Source organism: Amblyraja radiata, chromosome 7 (assembly GCF_010909765.2).
Source record: "Amblyraja radiata isolate CabotCenter1 chromosome 7, sAmbRad1.1.pri, whole genome shotgun sequence".
Taxonomy (NCBI): Eukaryota; Metazoa; Chordata; class Chondrichthyes; order Rajiformes; family Rajidae; genus Amblyraja; species Amblyraja radiata.
This window is the reverse complement of record NC_045962.1, coordinates 11,455,665-11,477,228: the sequence shown is the minus strand read 5'-3', so window position 1 is coordinate 11,477,228 and position 21,564 is coordinate 11,455,665. Positions and strand designations below refer to the sequence as shown.

The window sequence follows — 21,564 nt, the reverse complement described above, 5'->3', positions numbered from 1 at the left end:
CCTTCTTAATCAACCTTCCATGAGGAACCTTGTCAAAGGCCTTACTAAAGTCCATATAGACAACATCCACTGCTTTACCATCAATTTCCCTAGTAACTTCTTCAAAAAATTCAAGATTAGTCAAACATGACCTTCCAGGCACAAATCCATGTTGACTGTTCCTAATCAGACCCTGTTTATCCAGATGCTTATATATATTATCTGTAAGTATCCTTTCCATTAATTTGCCCACCACTGAAGTCAAACTAACAGGTCTATAATTGCTAGGTTTACTCTTAGAACCCGTTTTAAACAATGGAACAACATGCGCAGTACGCCAATCCTCCGGCACTATTCCCGTTTCTAATGACATTTGAAATATTTCTGTCATAGCCCCTGCTATTTCTACACTAACTTCCCTCAATGTCCGAGGGAATATCCTGTCAGGACCTGGAGACTTATCCACTTTTATATTTTTCATGTGTCAGTACTTCTTTTTCTTTGAATCTCATAGTTTCCATAGCTACTCTACTTGTTTCACTTACCTCACATAATTCAATATCCTTCTCCTTGGTGAATACCGAAGAAAAGAAATTGATCAATATCTCCCCCATCTCTTTTGGCTCTGCAGATAGCTGTCCACTCTGTCTCTCTAATGGACCAATTTTATTCCTCGTTATCCTTTTGCTGTTAATATAGTTGTAGAAACCCTTTGGATTTACTTTCACCTTACTTGCCAAAGCAACCTCATATCTTCTTTTAGCTTTTCTAATTTCTTTCTTAAGATTCTTTTTACATTCTTTATACTCAAGCACCTTATTTACTCCATGCTGCCTATAATTATTGTAAATCTCTCTTTTTCCGAACCGTGTCCAATTTCCCTTGAAAACCATGGCTCTTTCCAATTTTTACTATTTCCTTTCAACCGAACATGGACATAAAGATTCTGTACTCTTAAAATTTCCCCTTTAAATGTCCTCCATTTCTCTTCTACATCCTTCCCATAAAACAAAATGTCCCAATTCACTCCTTTTAAATCCTTTCGCATCTCATCAAAGTTAGCCTTTCTCCAATCAAAAATCTCAACCCTAGGTCCAGTTCTGACCCTCTCCATAATTATATTGAAACTAATGGTATTGTGATCACTGGACCCGAAGTGTTCCCCAACGCATACCTCCGCCACCTGACCTGTCTAATTTCCTAACAGGAGGTCCAGCACTGCCCATTCTCTAGTAGGTACCTCTATGTATTGCTGCAAAAAACTATCCTGCACACATTTTACAAACTCCAAACCATCCAGCCCATTTACAGAATGTGTTTCCCAGTCTATGTGTGGAAAATTGAAATCTTCCACAATCACTACCTTGTGCTTACTACTAATATCTGCTATCTCCTAACATATTTGCTCTTCCAATTCTCGCTCCCCATTTGGCGGTCTATAATACACCCCTATAAGTGTTGCTACACCTTTCCCACTTCTCAGTTCCACCCAAATAGCCTCCCTAGACGAGCCCTCTAATCTATCCTGCCAAAGCACTGCTGTAATATCTTCCCTGACAAGCAATGCAACACCTCCACCTCTTGCCCCTCTAATTCTATCACACCTGAAGCAACGAAATCCTGGAATATTTAATTTCCAATCACAGCCCTCCTGTAACAATGTTTCACTGATCGCCACAACATCATACTTCCAGGTGTCAATCCAGGCTCTAAGCTCATCCACCTTTCTTACAATGCTCCTAGCATTAAAATATACACATTTAAGAAACCCACCGCCTCTTATTCTCTGTTTATTTTCTTTTTCTTCCTCCCCTAGATTTTGGGTCCGGGTGCTTCCCTTCTCTGCCTCCTGCCTCACACTCTGTCTACTAGCTTTCTCTATTTGAGTCCCTCCCCCCAACTGTTCTAGTTTAAAGTCTCCCCAGTAGCCTTTGCAAATCTCCCCGCCAGGATATTGGTCCCCCTCGGGTTCAAGTGCAACCCGTCCTTTCTGTACAGGTCACACCTTCCCCAAAAGAAGTCCCAATGATCCAGAAACTTGAATCCCTGCCCACTGCACCAGTCCTTCAGCCACGCATTTATCCTCCACCTCGCTCCATTCCTTCTCTCACTGTCGTGTGGCACAGGCTGTAATCCTGAGATTGTTACTTTTTTGGTCCTTTTCCTTAACTCTCCTCCCAACTCCCTAAATTCTCCCTTCAGGACCTCTTCTCTTTTTTTACCTATGTCATTGGTACCTATATGTACCACGACCTCAGGCTCCTCTCCCTCTGATTTCAGAATATCGTGGACGCGTTGAGACACATCCGAGTCCCTGGCACCAGGGAGGTAAACTACCATCCGGGTCTCCTGACTGCGTCCACAGAATCGCCTATCCGACCCCCTAACTATAGAGTCCCCAATTACTATTGCCCTCCTCTTCTTTTCCCTACCTTTCTGAGCAACAGGGCCGGTGTCTGTGCCGGAGGCCCGGCCGCTGTCGCTACCCCCAGACAGGCTGTCCCCCCCCCAACTGTACTCAAACAGGAGTACTTATTTTCAAGGTGTACAGACACTGGGGTACTCACTAGTCCCTGCCTCTGCCCCTTGCCCTTCTTAACCGTGACCCACTTGCCTGTCTCCCGTGGTTTTGGAGTGACCACCTCCCTATAACTCCTCTCTATGACCTCCTCACTCTCCCTGACCAGACAGAGGTCATCGAGCTGCTGCTCCAGGTTCCTAATACGGTCCCTTAGGAGCCCCATCTCGACGCACCTGGCGCAGATGTGGACGTCTGGAGGACTATCCGACTCCAATTACCTCCCACATCTGACATCCAGAACATGTTACTTTTAATCCTTTCATCTAAATCATTAATGTATATTGTAAATAGCTGCGGTTCCAGCATTGAGCCTTGCGGCACCCCACTAGTCACTGCCTGCCATTCTTAAAGGGACCCATAAATCCCTACTCTTTGTTTCCTGTCTGCCAACCAATTTTCTATCCATGTCAGCACCCAAACTACTTTCAGTTCTATGACAGTCCCCATCTTCCAACTCTTCTTCTGTTGTAATGTTTACTATAATAATGCTAATTTTTACATTCATACAAAGTTGCATTACCTTTGCCGTCAATTTCTATCCAGCTCTCACATTCAATGGTCCATGTCTGATTCTTCTCTTTCATAGTTATAGAGTGATACAGTGTGGAAACAGGCCCTTCAGCCCAACTTGCCCACACCTACCATGTCCCAGTCTGTCTTTTTCTTAAACGTTAGGATAGTCCTAGCTCAACTACCTCATCTGGCAGTTTGTTCCATACACCCACCAATCTTTGTGTGAAAAAGTTACCCCTCAAGGTCCTATTAAATCTTTTCCCCTTCACATTGATCCCATGTCCTCTGGTCCTAGATTCCCCTACTCTGGGTAAGAGACTGTCCATCTACCTGATCTTTCCTCTCATGATCTCTATAAGATCATCCCTCATCCTCCTGCGCTCCAAGCAAGAGACCCAGCCTGCCCAACCTCGACCTACTACTCAAACCGTCTAGTCCTGGCAACCTCATAAAGGGCCTGTCGCACTGCGGCGACCTAATTCACAAGTTTAGAAGAGTTTGCCCTCGACCCATACTGGTCACAGCATGGTCGACACGAGGTCCTAGGAGGTCTTTGCAACTCTCCTTCATGCTCGAGAGTAGTCCCCACGTACTCGAAGGCCTCAGCTAGGTTGCGGCGTTTTTTCAACACGCTGAAAAATGCCCGCGAGTAAAAAAAGGTCACCATGGAAAAAAAAGATTTTTTTTAAATTTGTGGGTTTAGTCGAGGTAGGTCGTAGTAGGTCATAATGCTATTTGTAGGTAGTTGAAGTCAATCAAAGGTAGTTGAAGGTAAAAGCTCGTTGAGAAAAAAAGGTAAGTAAACCTTTTTTAAACGTTGTCTGGCTTCTTAAAAGTGTCTCCACTCATTCTCCCCCCCCCTCTCCGCACTCTCTAAAGGACTTACCGTACTGTGCCAGACGCCTTTTACCTTCCTGTTCATCGCGGGTGTGAATTTCAAACAGCGCTCCCCCCGCTTTCCCTGGCCCCCGCCTTTGCGTTGTGTGAGTGTGCGCGCGCACAGACAGTCAATCCGGCTCACGGTTTCATCGCTGACGGTCGATCCAGCTCGAGGTTTTTCAGGCGAGTGCCCTCGAGCTGGAATGTCGAAGACAATCGCGTCAGTGGGACAGGCCCTTTAATTTTCTCTGAACCCTTTCAAGCATAACAATATCTTTCCTATAACATGATGCCCAGAACTGAACACAATATTCTAAAAGCTGTCTCACCATTGTCTTATACAACTGCAACATTACCTCCCTTATCTACCTGTGACTCAACCTTCAAGAAACCATGCACCTGCACTCTTAGATCCCTCTGCTCTACAACACTCCTCAGAGGCCTACTATTCAGTGTAGGTCCTGCACTTGTTGGACATCCCAAAATGCAACACCTCACACTTCTCTGTATTAAATTCCATCAACCATTCCTCAGCCCACCTGGCTAATCGATCCAGATCCTGCTGCAATCTTTCACAACCATCTTCACTAACTGCAAAACCACCCACTTTTGTATCATCAGCAAACTTGCTAATCTTGCCCTGTATGTTCTCATCAAAATCATTGATGTAGATGACAAACAGCAACGGGCCCAGCACCGAACCCTGAGGCACACCTCTTGTCACAGGTCTCCAGTCCGAGATGCAACCTTCCTTCCATGGAGCCAATCTGCTATCCTTACTATCTACCTCAGGGAAGAGGTTGGCTTCTAATACCACGGACACAGATAATTCTCTTGTCTGCTATTTACGGAATTGATTCCATTTTTCTTGTTTCTTCATCTGTTGGATCTGCTTTGATGATGAGATTTCCCACATGGAGATCAAAGGTGCCTTTCTCCTTAACCATGGTATTCCTTCCACAGTTGTCAGGCTCTCAATCATATTTCCTATATCCTGCAATTCCGCTCTCACCCTGGATATGGTGCTCCTTGTACTCAGATTCCACTCCAACTGCCTGCACATCAACATATCATTCACTATAATCTGTACTATGATTCCATTGCAACCACCCCCTTTTGGCATTCTGAAGAGACCATTTCTTCAATACCCTATTCCGTAATTACCAAGCACTCTTTTTCTCAAAACTCCAGTATAGAAGTTGAGAGGTCATGTTGCAGTTATACAAGACACTGGTGAGATGCTGGTAAGGCCCCATTGAAAGTATTGTGTTCAGTTCTGGGCACCATGTTATATAGGAAATATGTTAAGTTGGAAATGGTATAGAGAAGATTTACAAGGATGTTGCCAGGACTCAAGTGTCTGTGCTATAGAGATGTTGAGCAGGCTGGGACTCTATTCGCTGGAGCACAGGGGATTGAGGGGTGATCTTATAGAAGTGTATAAAATCCTGAGAGGAATAGATCAGATGGACGCACAAAGTTTCTTGCCCAGAGTGGGGGAAATCGAGAACCAGAGGACACAGGTTTAAGGTGAAGGGGGAAAGATTTTAGAGGAATCCGAGTGGTAACCTTTTCACCAAAAAAGTGGTGGGTGTATAGAACAAACTGCCGGAGCAGGCAATTGAGGCAGGGGCTATCGTGACGTTTAACAAGCTATTAGACAGGTACATAGATAGGACAAGGATATGGGCCAAACGCAGGCTAGTGGGACGTACAGATGGGACATGTTGGTCAGTGTGGGCAAGTTGGGCCGAAGGGCATGTTTCCACATTGTTTGACTCTGACTTTTCCCATGCAACTGTGGTAACATCTGTGCATTTACCACTTACCTTTCATCATCCAAATTTTTGACCACCTGACACACATGAAATATTAACATGAATTTCTGAGAGACACTATTCTCTTTCAGAGGTGGAAATAAATTGTGGACATTTGGGTGCTGAAATGCCAGGTAGCAGGCATTAAGCATATTTCATAGAATTTATAGTATTTCTTTACAGTAGGAAATAAATGTTTCCCCCACAGAGAAAGGTCAAGCTTATTCAGGCTCTTTGCACTGAATGCTATTGGACATTGTCACTATTGTCAATGCCTGACAAGTTATTTTTACTTAAAATGTGATGCAAGTCGCCAGGTGCAGTGCAAGTTCCTGAAAATAATTATAATGCGCCATCCTTGAAGACATTTCTGTGCAATACTATAATGGTGCAAGTCATCAAGTTGCTTATATTTTAGGATTGCTGTAAGCTGTTTGGCTTCTTACATAGGTTTTCACACCACCTGCTCTGTGCCATGTTGTTGTTTTCAGAACTTTGCTGTGTGTAGTGATTGTTTGGCTTATTATTGTCACGAGTACCGAGAAGCATTTAAAAGATTTGTTTTGCATGCTATCCAAACAGATCAGACTATTCCTCCACTGTAACTAACCACATTTCAATAAATAAACTTTAAAATGCGTTGGAATATCCATGAAAGCACAAAAGACTTCCCCAACCCCCCAATTTCTTTCTCGTTAAGAATTTATTTTGCACAAATTAGAATATGCCAGTGGCATCAACAGCTACTTGGACGGGAAAGGAATGGAGGGTTATGGTCTGAGTGCAGGTAGATGGGACTAGGTGAGAGTAAGTGTTCGACACGGACTAGAAGGGCCGAGATGGCCTGTTTCCGTGCTGTAATTGTTATATGGTTACTTGGAGAACAGAATGAGAGAAAGAGGTCCTGTATATTTTACGACAATCAAAATTGTCGTAAAATATGGCCTGCCACAGACAAAGCTAACTGTCCCTAATTAGCCCATTCTTCTCCAAATTAGAACAAATCATACCCCAAAGAATCCTCTCCAATATCTTCACAGCCACTGGCATGAGGCTCACCGGCCTACAATTTCCTGGATTATCTCTGCTTCCCTTCTTGAACAAAGGAACAGCATTATTTGCTCTCCAGTTTTCATGCATCTCTGTGGCTGGAGAAGATAACAAGATACAAGGACAGTGCACCTATTCTTCCAATTTAATAATCCAGGATAGATTCCAACAGGCCCTGGGTATTCAGCCACCTGAAAGAGCCTGTCCCACTTCAGCCATTTTTAAGCAACTGCTGGCGAATGTCATAGTAGTAGCTGGGGGAGTCCAGAACCAGGGGCCACAGTTTAAGAATAAGGGGCAAGCCATTTAGAACGGAGATGAGGAATTACTTTTTCACACAGAGAGTTGTGAGTCTGTGGAATTCTCTGCCTCAGAGGACGGTGGAGGCCAGTTCTCTGGATGCTTTCAAGAGTTAGATAGAGTTCTTAAAGATAGCGGAGTCAAGGGATATGGGGAGAAGGCAGGAACGGGGTACTGATTGTGGATGATCAGCCATGATCACATTGAATGGCGGTGCTGGCTCGAAGGGCCAAACGGCCTACTCCTGCACTAATTGACTTGCTGAGTCACTCCAGCACTTTTATCTTTTTTTATCCTGCTATTAATTTGATTGTTCCTTATTTTGATTATCTCAAAAGTAGGTAAGCGCTGTAAAGCTGGCCAGTGCAACTTGATTAGGTGTGAGAGAAACTGGATGAACAATGCAGAATAATATATTTTTTAAAGCAATAAGGAAGGGATGCATCAGTTTTGTACCTATCTTGCTATGTTTTAATGAGAGATGCACAGTGAGGAGGTGCTTGGAGGACTCACTGTGGTGGATGTTAATTTGTGTTTATTGTTGTTTATTATTGTATTATTGTATGTATGACTGCAGGCACGAAATTTCGTTCAGACCATAATGTCTGAATGACAATAAAGGAAATTCTAATTCTAATGTTCGCCAAACTCTCTCTTCTTTGGCCAATGGTTTTATTGTTCATTCTGTATATAAATGATATATGTAGTGTCAAAAATATTGAAATTTGGAAGTGACTCAGTCACTGCAAGATCGCGAGGGAGAGGCCGCGACTCTCATTCTATGCTGTGAATCAATTGAACTGTGAGTCTGCAATGTACTTGTAATAAATGATTTGTCAGCCCTAAATGACAATGTCATGAGTTGTTTGGCCTGCTGCCCTGCCTGTGCTTGAAACTGTGCTTTATTAGGTCCGACTGTGTTTGGAAGGAATAAATGCTTTATTAGGTCCGACTGTGTTTGGTTCAAAAGTCACACTCGTGACTTCCGCTTAGTGGACAGGTCGCGCTGATTGTGTAATTTCCTGTGAGTGCAGAGGTCGCGCTAATTGCGTAATTTCCGGTAAGTGCAGAGGTCACGCTGATGGCGGAAGTCCCGCTGACTGCGGAAGCCCCAAAGTGGAGAGGATGTGCTCAGCCGTGTGAGTATTCAAGAAAATTTACTGCCATATATATGGTGTGTGAGTCAGTGAGTGTGTGTGTATGTGGTTGTGAGTACGTGTGTGTGTGAGTGCGTGTGTCTGTATGTGTATGTGCGTGTGTGTGAGTGTATGTATGTGAGTGTTTGAGTATGTGTGTGTGTGTTTGTGAGTGTATGTGTGCGAGTGTGAGTGCGTGAGTGGGAGTGTGTGTGTGGGTGTGTGTGCGCGCACAATGTCAATACTAGCCCTCTGGAAACCAGTCCCTTCGGCCCACAACACTCATGCTGGCGCTCCATAAACCCCCCACGCCCCCCTCCCAACAATATTGGAATTTGTGGAGAGGTGGAATATTGCGTTGGGGGACCAGCCCTCCCGTGTGAAGCTAGGACCCAACGGGTCCCACAGTCCAGTTATCATTAAATTTGAACGAAACAAAGATTATGATGTTTGGAAATTGTAAAATAAACACTCGGGTACCAAGTGAGGATAGATGGTGTTGATATAGAAAGAGTATATGAAAATAAATTTCTAGGTGTTATATTAAACCACAAAATCTGCTGGAAACCTCATATAAAACATGTGCGAGCAAAGCTGGCAAGGAGCTTTGCAGTCCTGGAAAGAACAAGGCACATTCTGAATCACAAAGCGTTGTACATTGTTTATTGTTCACTTGTACTGCCAAATCTAATCCAAATATGTTTGTGCATGTGGTTATCTATCTATTTATCTATATCAATACTATATACTGCCAAATCTAAATTACTGTGTGGAGGTATGGGGTAGCATTTACAAAAGCACCCTACATCCATTATGCATACTGCAAAAAAGGGCCATTAAGGATAGTTAATAATGTAGGATTTTGTGAACACACCAACTCTGTTTGTAAAGTCAATGTCTTGAAGTTTATGGATCTAGTAGAATTTAATACAGCACAAATAATGTATAAAGCAAGAACTAATTTACTACCAGGTAATATACAAAAAATGTTCTTTAACAGGGAGGGTGGTTATAATTTGAGAGGAAAGTTTAATTTAAAGAAACTTTATGTTCGTACACTATGAAAAGTATGTGTATTTCAATCTGTGGGGTAAAATTGTGGAATGATTTGGATGTGGAACTCAAACAAAGCACAAACATTACTCAGTTTAAGAAGAAGTGCAAAAAAAATATTTTCCAGAGTTATAAGAATGAGGAAGGGCTGTGATGTTGGTTACGTTTTAGTTTATTGACACAGTGTGATATTTGCGTTATAGATAGAATTCGGATAATTGTTTATAAACTGTATATGTATGTTTGTGTGCGTGCATATATGTATGTGGCTTATGTATGGGTTTATATGTATGTTTGTGCATGTGGTTATCTATCTATTTATCTATATCAATACTATATACATGGCCGTCCGAAGGGGGGGGTGCGTTGGGTGCAACTGCACCCCCCTTTTTTTCCAGTAAGAAAAAATTAAATTTTTAAATTTTTTTAAAATCGGTAAAAATATTAAAAATTCCGCCAAAAAAAAAAATCAGCACTTTGGAAACGGCCAGTTCCCCGTTGTCCCGTCGCCGGGCGGGAGTGGCTGAATCTGAACCCAGCGGCTCTAACCCCAACCCCAGACACCGCTGCAGCGGGGCCCGCTCCCCTTGCCTCCAAGCCATCTACCGCCCACACCACCCCCGCTGACCCCACGCCACCCCGCTGGGCTCACGCCACCCCCGCTGGGCCCACGCCACCCCCGCTGGGCCAACTCCACCCCCACTGACCCCCGCTGGGCCCACGCCACCTCCACTGACCCCCACTGGGCCCACGCCATCCCCGCCTCCCCCACTGGGAGGAGATTGATAGATTTTTGATTGATACGGGTGTCGGAGGTAATGGGGAGAAGGCAGGAGAATGGGTTTGAGAGGGAAAGATCTCCCAACTTCTATACTCAATACTCTGACTGATGAAGGCCAAAATACTTTTTGACCACCTGATATACCTGCGACATGACCTTCAAGGAACCATCAACCATTCCTCTGCCCACCTGGCTAATTGATCCAGATCCTGCTGCAACCTTTCACAACCATCTTCACTATCTGCTAAGCCACTCACTTCTGTATCATCAGCAAACTTGGTAATCTTGCCCTGTTCTATGACGTTTCACAGAGTGCTGGAGTAACTCAGTGGGTCAGGCTGAGTATAGTTGGGAGGTCATTTGCAGTTGCATAAGAAGTTGGTGAGGCCGCATTGAGGGTATTGTATTCAGTTCTGGGCACCATGTTATAGGAAAAATGTCATAAAACTGGAAAGAGTACAGTGAAGATTTACGAGGATGTTGCCAGGACTAGAGGGCCAGAGCTATATGGAGAGGTTGAGTAGGCTGGGACTCTATTTCATGGAGCACAGGAGGATGAGAGATGATCTAATAGAGGGGTATAAAATCATGATTTGGATAGATATGGTTGAGTCTTTTGCCCAGAGTAAGTGAATCGAAGAGCAGAGGACATAAGTTTAAGGTGAAGGGCAAAAGATTTAATAGGAATCTGAGGGGTATGTTTTTCACACAAAGGGTGGTAGGTGTATGGAACAAGCTGCCAGAGGTGGCAGTTGAGGCAGGGACTATCACAACATTTAAGAAACAGTTAACAGGTACATGGATAGGACAGATTCGGAGGGATATGGATCAAACGTGGGACTAGTGCAGATGAGACATGCTGGGCCGAAGGGCCTGTTTCCACACTGTATCACTCTATGACTCTATCTATCTTTCCCTCTCAAACCCATTCTCCTGCCTTCTCCCCATTACCTCCGACACCCGTATCAATCAAGAATCTATCAATCTCCTCCTGAAAAATGTCCATTGACTTGACCTCCACAGCTGTCTGTGGCAATGAATTCCACAGTTCACCACCCTCTGACTTAAGAAATTCCTGCTCATCTCCTTCCTAAAGGAATGTTCCTGAGGCTGTGGCCACTGGTCCTAGACTCTCCCACTAGTGGAAACATCCTCTCCAAATCCACTCCATCCAAGTTTTTACCAGGCTGGGACAGACGGCAACAGCTTCACAAAGCTTGTGCCCTGTCCTGCATCACCCAAGGCAGCAGAGACGTTATAAGAGAGGGCAAGCACAGTAACAAAGTAGCTCACAATGGTTTGGATAACATTCAAGAATGTCTATACATCATGAATATTACTGAACGGTCTTGACCCGAAATATAATCTGTACCTTTTCTCCAGAGTTGCTGCCTGACTCACTGAGTTACTCCAGCACTCTGTGACATGTCACCTATCCATGTTCTCCAGAGATGCTGCCAGACCCGCTGAGTTACTCCAGCGCTTTGTGAAACTTCGCCTATTCATATTCTTCGCAGATGCTTCCTGACCCAGAGTTACTCCAGCACTTTGTGACTATTTTCCCTTCACCCATCTGCCCAAGCCCACTCTCCCCCCTCCTTTCCTATGTTCCTTTCCACCCATAAACCTCTCTCTGCCTTTACATTTCACTCCTCTTTCAAATCTGCTCTACTTATCTACATGCATTTTTCTTCTTCACTTTTTAGTCATAGAATGATGCAGTGTGGAAACAGGCCCTTCAGCCCAACCTGCCCACACCGACCAACATGTCCCATCTAAACTAGTCCCACTCACACGGGTTTAGCCCATATCCATCTAAATCTGTCCTATCCATGTACGTGTCCAAATGTCTCTTAAACATTAGGATAGTCCCAGCCTTAACTACCTCTTCTGGCAGCCCGTTACATACACCCAGCACCCTTCGTGTGAAAAAGCTACCTCTCAGATTCCTGTTAATTTCTGAAATATTGGTCATAAATTTGGTGCATAAATGCTCCAAAACAAGGCTCAGAATGCATCAGAGGGCATCTAAAACCCCTGAGCTTCCAAAGCCCTTAAGTGGACCCTGGACCCTGGCATCAAGGGACTTCACGCTTCTCGCTCGTGATGTGCGCAGCGCGCACATTATTTCACATTAAGTTTTTTGTAATCCTGTCATGCCACCCCCCTTTTTGAAAAGCTTCGTACGGGCCTGATATATCTATATATTACTAAAATTCTCATCTTGTTTCTATCTATGCGCGCGTATGTGATCGGGGCCTACGCCAAAACGGTAGTACTAAATTATTTGCACCACATTACTCACCTTTGTCCCGTGGTAGTTTGTATAAAATTCATTCAGATTGATGATATATTTCACAAGCTATTGACATTTACAAGTTAAAAAAAAACCCACTTTGAGAAGAATAACTTGACAGATGCTGTGACAGTTGATCGGAGATTCTGGCAGTTAGAAGCTGTGATGTCACAATGGGATCTCAGCTGCCAATCAACAGTGTTGGGATAAGCTCCAGCCAGTGCAGAGATTTCTTGTTGCAAGGGGAGGTAGGGAGTGGGGGAAGGGAGGAGATGAAATGTCATTTAAACATTGTATTTAGTGGGTGAGTACGAAAGGGGAGAGGTGAGGGAGTGACTGAGGGTAGGGAAAAGTAGAGGGAGGGAGAGGTGAGGGAGTGTATGAGCCGCGCCTGCGCAGTTGGGGGCTATGGGTGAGTGGTGGAATATTGCGTTGGGGGAACAGGTTGTGTTGGGGGAATGGGTACATCACAATGGAATCTCATTTAGATTTTTTGGGAGGAGTTTTTCCATTGTGGGGGGGAGGTGGAATAGGGGAGAGGTTTCATTTATTTTTTTAAATGTGGTTTTCCTTGTGGTGGGGTGAGGGGGAGATCGGTGGGGGACCTCCTCGTTTCTTTGTGGGGGAGGTGGAATAGGGGAGAGGTTTAATTTCCAGAATTTTCCTTGTGGGGGGGTGGGTGGAATAGGGAAGGTTTCATTTCCAGAACTTTCCTTGTGGGGGGTTGGGATGGAGGATCGGGTTACGTTTGCGTAACGGGTGAGTGGTGGAAACGGGTTGCGTTGGTGGAACAGATGAGTGGTGGATTATTGCTTTGGGGGAACAGGGCCCAACAGGTCCCTCTTGGGATAGTATATATAATAATAATTATTATTATTATATTATAATATTACTAAAAATCTCATCTTGTTTGTTTGTATGTGCGTGTGTTCTGGAAACTCCGCAAAACTACACGATAGCGCTACAATTTATGGCCCACCATACTCACCATTGTCCTGGGGTATACATTAGTCAAGTTTCGGTCAGATTGATATTATATTTTACAAGTTATTGACATATGAAACTTTACAAAAATACTTTTCCACTTGCCCTGCCCGTCAGCCGCGTTCGACGTCACAATGAGATCCCGAATTTAATTTACATAAAAAACATTTTTAAAAACGCGGTTTCATTGACATTGATTTTATTCTAAAAAATCAAATTCTTCCGTTTTCATTTACAGCTAACATTGTGTTTAGGTCATTTTAAAGAAAAAACACGATTTTCACTGAGAATTTCATTTAAAAACATTGCGATTTTCATTGTGGGGGGGGGGTGGAATAGGGGGGAGGTGAGGAGTGGGGGATAGAGGGAGAGGAGGGGGGGTAGTGAGTGGAGAGGGAGGGGAGAGTGGGGGAGATTGAGTAGGGGAAAGTGGGGGAGGTGAGGGAGAGTGGGGGAGGTAGGGAGTGAGGTATAGAGGGAGAGGAGGGCAGTGGGGGAGGTGAGGAGGGAGTGGGATAGGGGGAGGTGAGTAGTGGGGGAGCAGGGAGATAGAGGGGGTAGGGAGGGGAGAGGTATTATGGAGGGAGGGAGTGATTGACGGTAGGGGAAAGGAGGGAGAGGTGGGGGGAGTGGAAGAAAAGGGAGGGTGAAGAGGAGGGGGAGGGAGTGCTGGGGGATGAGTGGGAATGGAGGATAGGGGTAGGAAGAGGGATGGTGAGATAATGGAGATGGGGAGGGGGAATAGGGGAGGGAAGGGGTGAGAGGAGGAAGCAGAGGAGGGTTGGTAGAGTGTGGGGAGGATAATGGAGGAGGGGAATAGGGGACTGAAGTGGCAGAGTGATCTTATATTTTACATTATGTCCATTTTGAACTTTAAGAACGTCGCAGTCGCGCTCCCACTTGCCGGCCACGCCTGCGCAGTTGGGGACTATGGGTCAGTATGTATGTGTGTGTGTGTGTGTGTGTGTGGGGGGGGGAGAGAGAGGGAGGGGGGGAGAGAGAGGGAGGGGGGGAGAGAGGGAGGGGGAGAGAGAGAGGGGGAGACGGAGAGAGAGGGGGAGAGAGGGGGGGAGACAGAGGGGGGGGAGACAGAGGGGGGGGCAGAGGGTGGGGGGGGACAGAGGGGTGGGGGGGATAGAGGGGTGGGGGGGACAGAGGGTTGGGGGGGACAGAGGGGTGGGGGGGTCAGAGGGGGGGTTGCAGAGGGGGGACGGCAGAGGGGGGACGGGACAGAGGGGGGGGGACGAGGGGGGGGGACGAGGGGGGGGGCAGAGGAGGGGGGGGCAGAGTGTGGGGGACACAGAGGGTGGGGGACACAGAGGGTGGGGGACACAGAGGGGGGGGGCACAGAGGGGGGGGGCAGAGGGGGGGGGACAAACACAGAAGGGGGGGACACACAGAGGGGACACACACAGAGGGGGGGGAGGACAGAGAGAGAGAGAGAGAGAGAGAGAGAGGGGGGGGGAAAGCTCGGGATCTCTTGGGTACAGGGCCTGACTTGCTTATTCTTTCGGTGTCTTCTGCTCCCGCGAGCGTGCGTCGACCACAGCTCTCGGGACTTCTCGGGAAACCCAAGCCGAGGCACGAGCGTGCGTCGACCAAAGCTCTCGGCAGTTCTCGGGTACAGGGCTAGAGCCGCGAGCGGGCGAACGTCGACCAAAGGCAGCTGCAGTCTTCAGCTATGATCTTTGGTCTTCAGTTAATGGGCCGACTGTTGAATAACGGGGGGAGGAGGGAGGGGTGATGTCACTCGCAGCGCGAGCAGACGGCAGGCAGGCAGATCGATTGTGACGTCATCAGCCAATAACAGGCTTTTTGATTTCAAAATTTGATCGGATGTGTGAACATTTTGATTAATAACTCGAGAAATGCTTGAATTTTTCAGATAAGGCGATTTTTGATTTCATGGGATAAATCTCTACATATGAAAAATTTTACCGTTAGCTCGTCATTTTTCCGAGAAGATATGATGAAGTATATATATGTATGTAAGTATATATATGTATATTTATATGTATAAAGTTTGTGAATTAATTGATGAGTAGTGGAGTGGAGAAGGGGTAGGAATAAATAAGTGTATACTTCCTCCTATTCCTTTTCGAATGTTTAAGATTTAATTTGTGATGTTAATGAGGTTATTTAATGAGTTATGTATAGGTTTATTGTTATTTTCATGTTATTGTTATTTTGTTTGGTAAATAAAATATATTCTACTACTACTACTATTACATGGAGCTAGAGTAGGTGGAGAAATGAAGTGATGTCGCCATTAATAAAATAAAAATTATTGGCTCCTACCTCTTGTAAAATTTTTTGAGCATCTTCTTGGGTTTCAAAGGTAATAAAGCCATACCTAAAGAAAAGTATAGGCAACAAATTAATTTAAATGTACGTGATAAATTTAAGGAAATATAATAAAACCAGTATTATTTTTCGGTGTCTGATAATTTAAAGCATGTCAATATTTTAAGTTTAGTTTTGTCCTTTTATAGCTATGTTGAAAAGTATGGCTGATTACAAAAATACGATTTTGTAGGCTGAAAAATTGCTTCATCAGAGAAAAAAAAATCAAACGGCATACAAGGTGATACGATTTTTAAATGTTTTATCTCAGCTCTACGATTCTTCACCCCAATGTTCCTTGAAGGACGAGCACACCCATAGGATTCATTTCCTGTGCAACATGCTTGAACACTATTCTGTCACGAAATAAAGTCAATCACTTGGGTCATATTTAAGCATATTGTGCCAGCTATCACAGTGGTCATACCATATTTCATATTCCCACTTATTGCAACAGTGTCACTTGTCCACGATGGATTAAAAAAAAACTTACAGCAGTGTAAAAACATGACATGGAATTTTCCATTCATTTTAATTGCTAATTAACACTACATAAATACATTCTTTAATCTACATTGGAATACTATGTTGCACATTTTGATAATTTCATTTTCACAGGAAAAAGGAAAAATGAATTCCCACGGTGGGCAACTATTCCATAAAGTATGGATTTATCCCCTTCTCTCAAGCCCAAGATAACTATACAATTGTGTTTGTGGTTAGAAACTGAATTAGTCACAGATAAATACAGTAAGGAAACCATCCCTTTGGTCTACCGAGTCCACATTGATCAACCACACTAATGCTCCTGTCCCACTTAGGAAACCTGAACGGAAACCTCTGGTGACCCAAGGTTTCCATGAGTCGCCAGAGGTTTTGGTCACTCGCCTGGAAAGCCTCGACCGAAGCGTGAGCTGCATCTACTGACCAAAGATCCTACAGGACCTTTGCTACCAACCGCACACACACATCGCAAAGGTGGAGGCCATGGAGCGCTGTCTGCGCGATGAAGAGGAAGGTAAACGGCTGGCACAGAGCACGGTAAGTCCTTTAGAGAGCGCAGGAGGGGGGGGGGGGAGAGAGAAGGGGAGAGAGAGAAGGGGAGAGAGAGAGAGAGAAGGGGAGAGAGAGAGAGAGAAGGGGAGAGAGAGAGAGAGAGAAGGGGAGAGAGAGAAGGGGAGAGAGAGAATGGGAGAGAGAGAAGGGGAGAGAGAGAGAGAGAGAGAGAAGGGGAGAGAGAGAGAAGGAGAGATAGAGAGAAGGGGGGAGAGAGAGAGAAGGAGCGAGAGAAGGAGAGAGAAGAGGAGAGAGAGAGTAGGGGAGAGAGAGAGTAGGGGAGAGAGAGAGAAGGGGAGAGAGAGAGAAGGGGAGAGAGAGAGAAGGGGAGAGAGAGAGAAGGGGAGAGAGAGAAGGGGAGAGAGAGAAGGGGAGAGAGAGAAGGGGAGAGAGAGAAGGGGAGAGAGAGAAGGGGAGAGAGAGAAGGGGAGAGAGAGAAGGGGAGAGAGAGAAGGGAAGAGAGAGAAGGGGAGAGAGAGAGAAGGGGGGGGGAAGACAGTTTTAAGAAGTTTAATAAAGTTAGCGGTCATTTTACCTTCCGGCAGATCTTCTAGGTCCTGAAAACTCCAATGAGCCAATCAAAATGGCCGGTCAGCGAAGGAGATGGCCTTCGACTGCCTGTAAGTAAATAGCGACCCCATTCCACTGGCTTCGACCAAACGGCAACCTATTTTTAGTCGAGGCCGGTTTTGATTTTGTTGAAATAATCGAAGGAACATAGAAGCCTCAATCATGCGGAAACCACTTTCGACCATTAGGGAGAGTGACCAAAACCTCCGGGAACCTCATGGAAAACGTGGGTGGGGTGCAAGGTCACCAGAGGTTTCCGTTCAGGTTTCCTAAGTGGGACAGGGGCATTATCCTACATTCTCATTAACTTTTTTAATCTCTTCCCTAGACGGAGTTACGACTTTTTCCGTATCGTATTCCCGTCCACACTGCGGCCTAACATCGTGGAGCCGACAGTCCCTTTGTAAGGGATCGACTTTGGGAACTCCAACTGCAGGAGCTTTGACCGCCTAATTGCGGGGGCTTCGATCGCCCCGACTGCGGGTGTTTTGAAAAGGAGGTAAAAGGTAAAAGTTATTTGCATTCCATCATAGTGGGGAATGTGAGGCTGCCAAAAAACAAGATGGACGTGCTGCCTATGCTGGTGGGAACTCGTGGAGGGATTGCAGTGAGTGCAGTGACCTTTGCGTTTGCGGGTACATCGCGCCATGAGAACATCCTGGAGTCTGGTGTGAGTGTGGACGGCTTTCTGACTGGGCGGACAGGACCTGCAGAGAGAGTGACAGCAGTCGGCACAACTCTGGTCACATCACGGTAAAGGAGCATGTGTCACCCGGACATTGAACTGATGGCGGTGGGTCTCCTCTTGTGCTGTGCCCTAGGGATTCTCACACGCCGTTGTGGTGGCTGTTTATGTTTAATCTTTATGTAGTTTTGTATCTTGTTGCCTTTTTGGTATGACTATGGTAAATTAAATTTCACTGTAATTCGGTACACGTGGAAATAAAGGACCATTGAACTTCAAGATTCAAGGTCTTTTATTGTCATGTGTACCAATTAAGGTACAATGATATTCGATTTACCATACATCCATACTAAAAAAAATATATATTTTTAAAAGCAAGACACACAGCTACATAAAAGTTAACGTAAACATCCACCACAGCGGATTCCCCACGTTCCTCACTGTGATGCAAGGCAATAAAGTCCAATCTTCTTCCCTCTTTATTTTCCCACGGTCAGGGCAGACGAACCATCCGCAGTCGGTGCGATCGAAGCTCCCGGAGCTGGTGGGATGTTTTGAGCTGGTTAATGGAATTTAATACAGAGAAGTGCGAGGTGTTGCATTTTGGGAAGTCAAACCAGGGCAGGATCTACACAGTGAATGGCAGGGCTATGGGGAGTGTGGTAGAGCAGAGATCTAAGAGTGCAGGTATAGTTGGATGGACCGTACAGTTCCTTCGGGCAAGGTTAGGGGCCTGCTTCCTAATTAACGACTTGTGGTGCTCAGATACCTGGCAAGCTATTGCTTCCCAGAGCTGGAATAACTTATGGTTGAGTATCGTCCCTGCTATCTGCCTTGGGAATTCACAAGCTGTCCGGACAGCAGCCTACATCCCACTCCATGCTGATGCCAAGTTTACACGAGAAACTACACAGTGTTACAAAACAGCCTTGAAACAAAGTATTCCAAGGCCTTCTTCATAGTAGCTGGGGACTTCAATCAGACCAACTTCCAAGACAGTACTACCAAATTACTATCAGCACATCTCCTGTTCAACCATTGAACCAAACACCCTTGAACACTGCTACATCAATCACACCAATCGCATGATCCCCTGATCGCACTTTGGAAAAATCTAACCACTTGGCTGTGATTCTACTCTGTTCACAAGCAGAAATTGAAGTGGGAGGATCCAATACAAAATGTCAAAGAGCACTGGTCTGGGAAACAGATTAAATCCTTTGCTAATGTTTTGAGTCAGTAAACTGGTCCATATTTAAGGACACTGTGGCCAAGTTCAGAAGCTGGGGCTCCCCTCCACCAACTCTTTCCCCTACTGCCACTGCCTCTTCCTTCTTCCCCGGAGTCGCCAATATATTCCACCTTGGAAGCGACAGCAGGTGAGCGGGAAGGAAGCCCCACACTGAAACACAAAATGCTAGAGTAACACAACCGGCTGAATCAGTCTAAGGAAGGGTCCCAATGTCACCTATCCATGTTCTCCAGACATCCTGACCTGCTGAATTACACCAGCAGTTTGTGTCCTTTCAGTGGGTTAAGGGCTTGCGAGTCGGGAGTGGCGTCGGAAGCCGGGGTTCTAAACGGGCGTGGGATTGGTGTGAGCCGGAATGGGTCGGCAGGTCATTCCATTCACATTCAGTTTACATTTTATATTTGTTTTTTCCCTCAATTTTAGATATAGCAAAAACTATGGTCACAATTGTTGAGAAACCAAAATCATATTTTTATTGTCATGTCCATTTCTGATCTCCTAGGCAGGGCCGGCCTAGGAGGTGCAAGGCCCAATTGGGAACAATTTTGGTGAGCCCTAGGGTCCCAGCCAAGGTCTGTAGAACCCCAGGTTCCCAGCCAAGGTCTGAAGTGGCGGCGCTGCCTGGCAGCTGCGGCTCGCCTGCAGTCCGTCTGTTTTTTCTTTTTTGTTGTTGTTTTCTTTTGTCTGTTTTAGTTAAAGTTAGTTAAATTTAGTTTATTAGGCTGTATATGTGTGATGTGTGTGTGGGGGGGGGGGGGTGGGAGAAACATGGTTTTAGTCTCTTTCTTCGGGAGGGTGGTGCAACTTTTTTCTTGTTGTGTCCCCCGTCTCCGTCTGCGCTGAGGCCTAATGGCGGAGCTGGCGGCCTCGGGGCTATGGCGGCGCTCCGGAGGCGGCCCGACTTGGATCTGTGGCGGTGACCTGTTTTTCCGGAGCTCCCGCAACAGCTTCGTCTGCTGGACTGGAGGGCGGCAGCTTCGACCACCCCGGGCCGCAGAGTTTGAACCGGCCCGTTCGCGGAGCACGGTTGAGCCGCGGGACTGACTTACTTACCATCACCCGGTGGGGTCACAACATCAGAGGCCAGGTTCGCCTCAGCGCAGAGGGAGAACAAGGAGGGGAGAGACAAAGACTTTAAGACTTTTGCCTTCCATCCCAGTGAGGAGGTGCCTGGTGGACTCACTGTGGTGGATGTTAAATTTGTGTTTATTGTGTGTTCTTGTTATTTTTATTATATGTGTGACTGCAAGACTGAATGACAATAAAGGATACTTTGACTTTGACTTGACTAGAATCATAGAAATACAAATAAAGTCTATTATAGACTTTATATCTCTATGGTAGAATGGAAGGTAATCAAAATGTGCGCTTAAAAAGTGCCTGTGAGTTAATGGACCAAACAGATCTAAGCTACATTTTAATATAAAATTGCACACATGTACCTACAAGTAACAAACAAAATGTGTAGATCACCTTTGAAAAGTACATAGTTACAATACCACTTGTTTTAGTGACTGCGAAATGAGAAAAAAAAAAACTAGATCCTGGAAACCAATAACTATTGGCGAAAAAACAGTCCTGGCATTCAATTTTGGGTTCAGCCACATCCTACCCTTTGGGCTTCTACCCCATCCTAACTTAGTTGTGTGTGTGTGTGTGTTTGTGTTGGTTGTCTGTGCGTGTGTTAGTTGTCTGTGCGTGATGTGTGTGTGTTAGCTGTCTGTGCGTTATGTGTGTGCGCGTGTGAGGCAGTGATGGAAATGGGATGTTCGTTTTGTACAAAATCCGTATGGCGAATGTTTTTTTTTAATCTTTGTTTAACAAAGCGAATTTGTATTTCCATACGAAATACGGAAAATTAGGCGCGGGAGCACAATTGAGAGAAATCGGTCCAATCGGCTTAAGGCCGTCCCTGCTCCTCGGCATACTAAGCACCAACTCCTTAAGGGCCTGTCCCACTTGGGCGACCTAATCTGCGATTTTAGAAGAGTTTGCCCTGGACTCAAACTCGCTGCATGGTCGACACAATGTCCTAGGAGGTCTTGTGAGGTCGCTGGAACTCTCCTGCATGCTCGCGGGAAGTTCCCGCCTACTCGCGGAAAAATGTTCAGGATACCGAAACATTTTCAGCGAGTAAAATTTGGTCGGCATGGGTCTTTTTCACTCGTAGTGCAGTGGAGTCGCTATTTAGTTACAGGCAGTCGAGGGCAGCCGTTGGCATTCTCCTTTACTGACCGGGCATTTTGATTGGCTCATTGGAGTTTTCAGTACCTAGGAAGACCTGAAGTA

General features: G+C 45.5%; 1 protein-coding gene across 2 annotated transcripts in view; it reads right to left on the bottom strand.

The window, feature by feature from the left end:
* Positions 1 to 21,564, bottom strand: part of boll (boule homolog, RNA binding protein) — a 90,272-nt gene that overhangs the window by 53,140 nt on the left and 15,568 nt on the right. For both annotated transcript variants that reach the window (XM_033023698.1, XM_033023697.1), the window contains exon 4: positions 15,668 to 15,722. In XM_033023698.1, the coding sequence (XP_032879589.1) occupies positions 15,668 to 15,722 (55 nt within the window). The remainder of the gene's footprint in view (positions 1 to 15,667; positions 15,723 to 21,564) is intronic.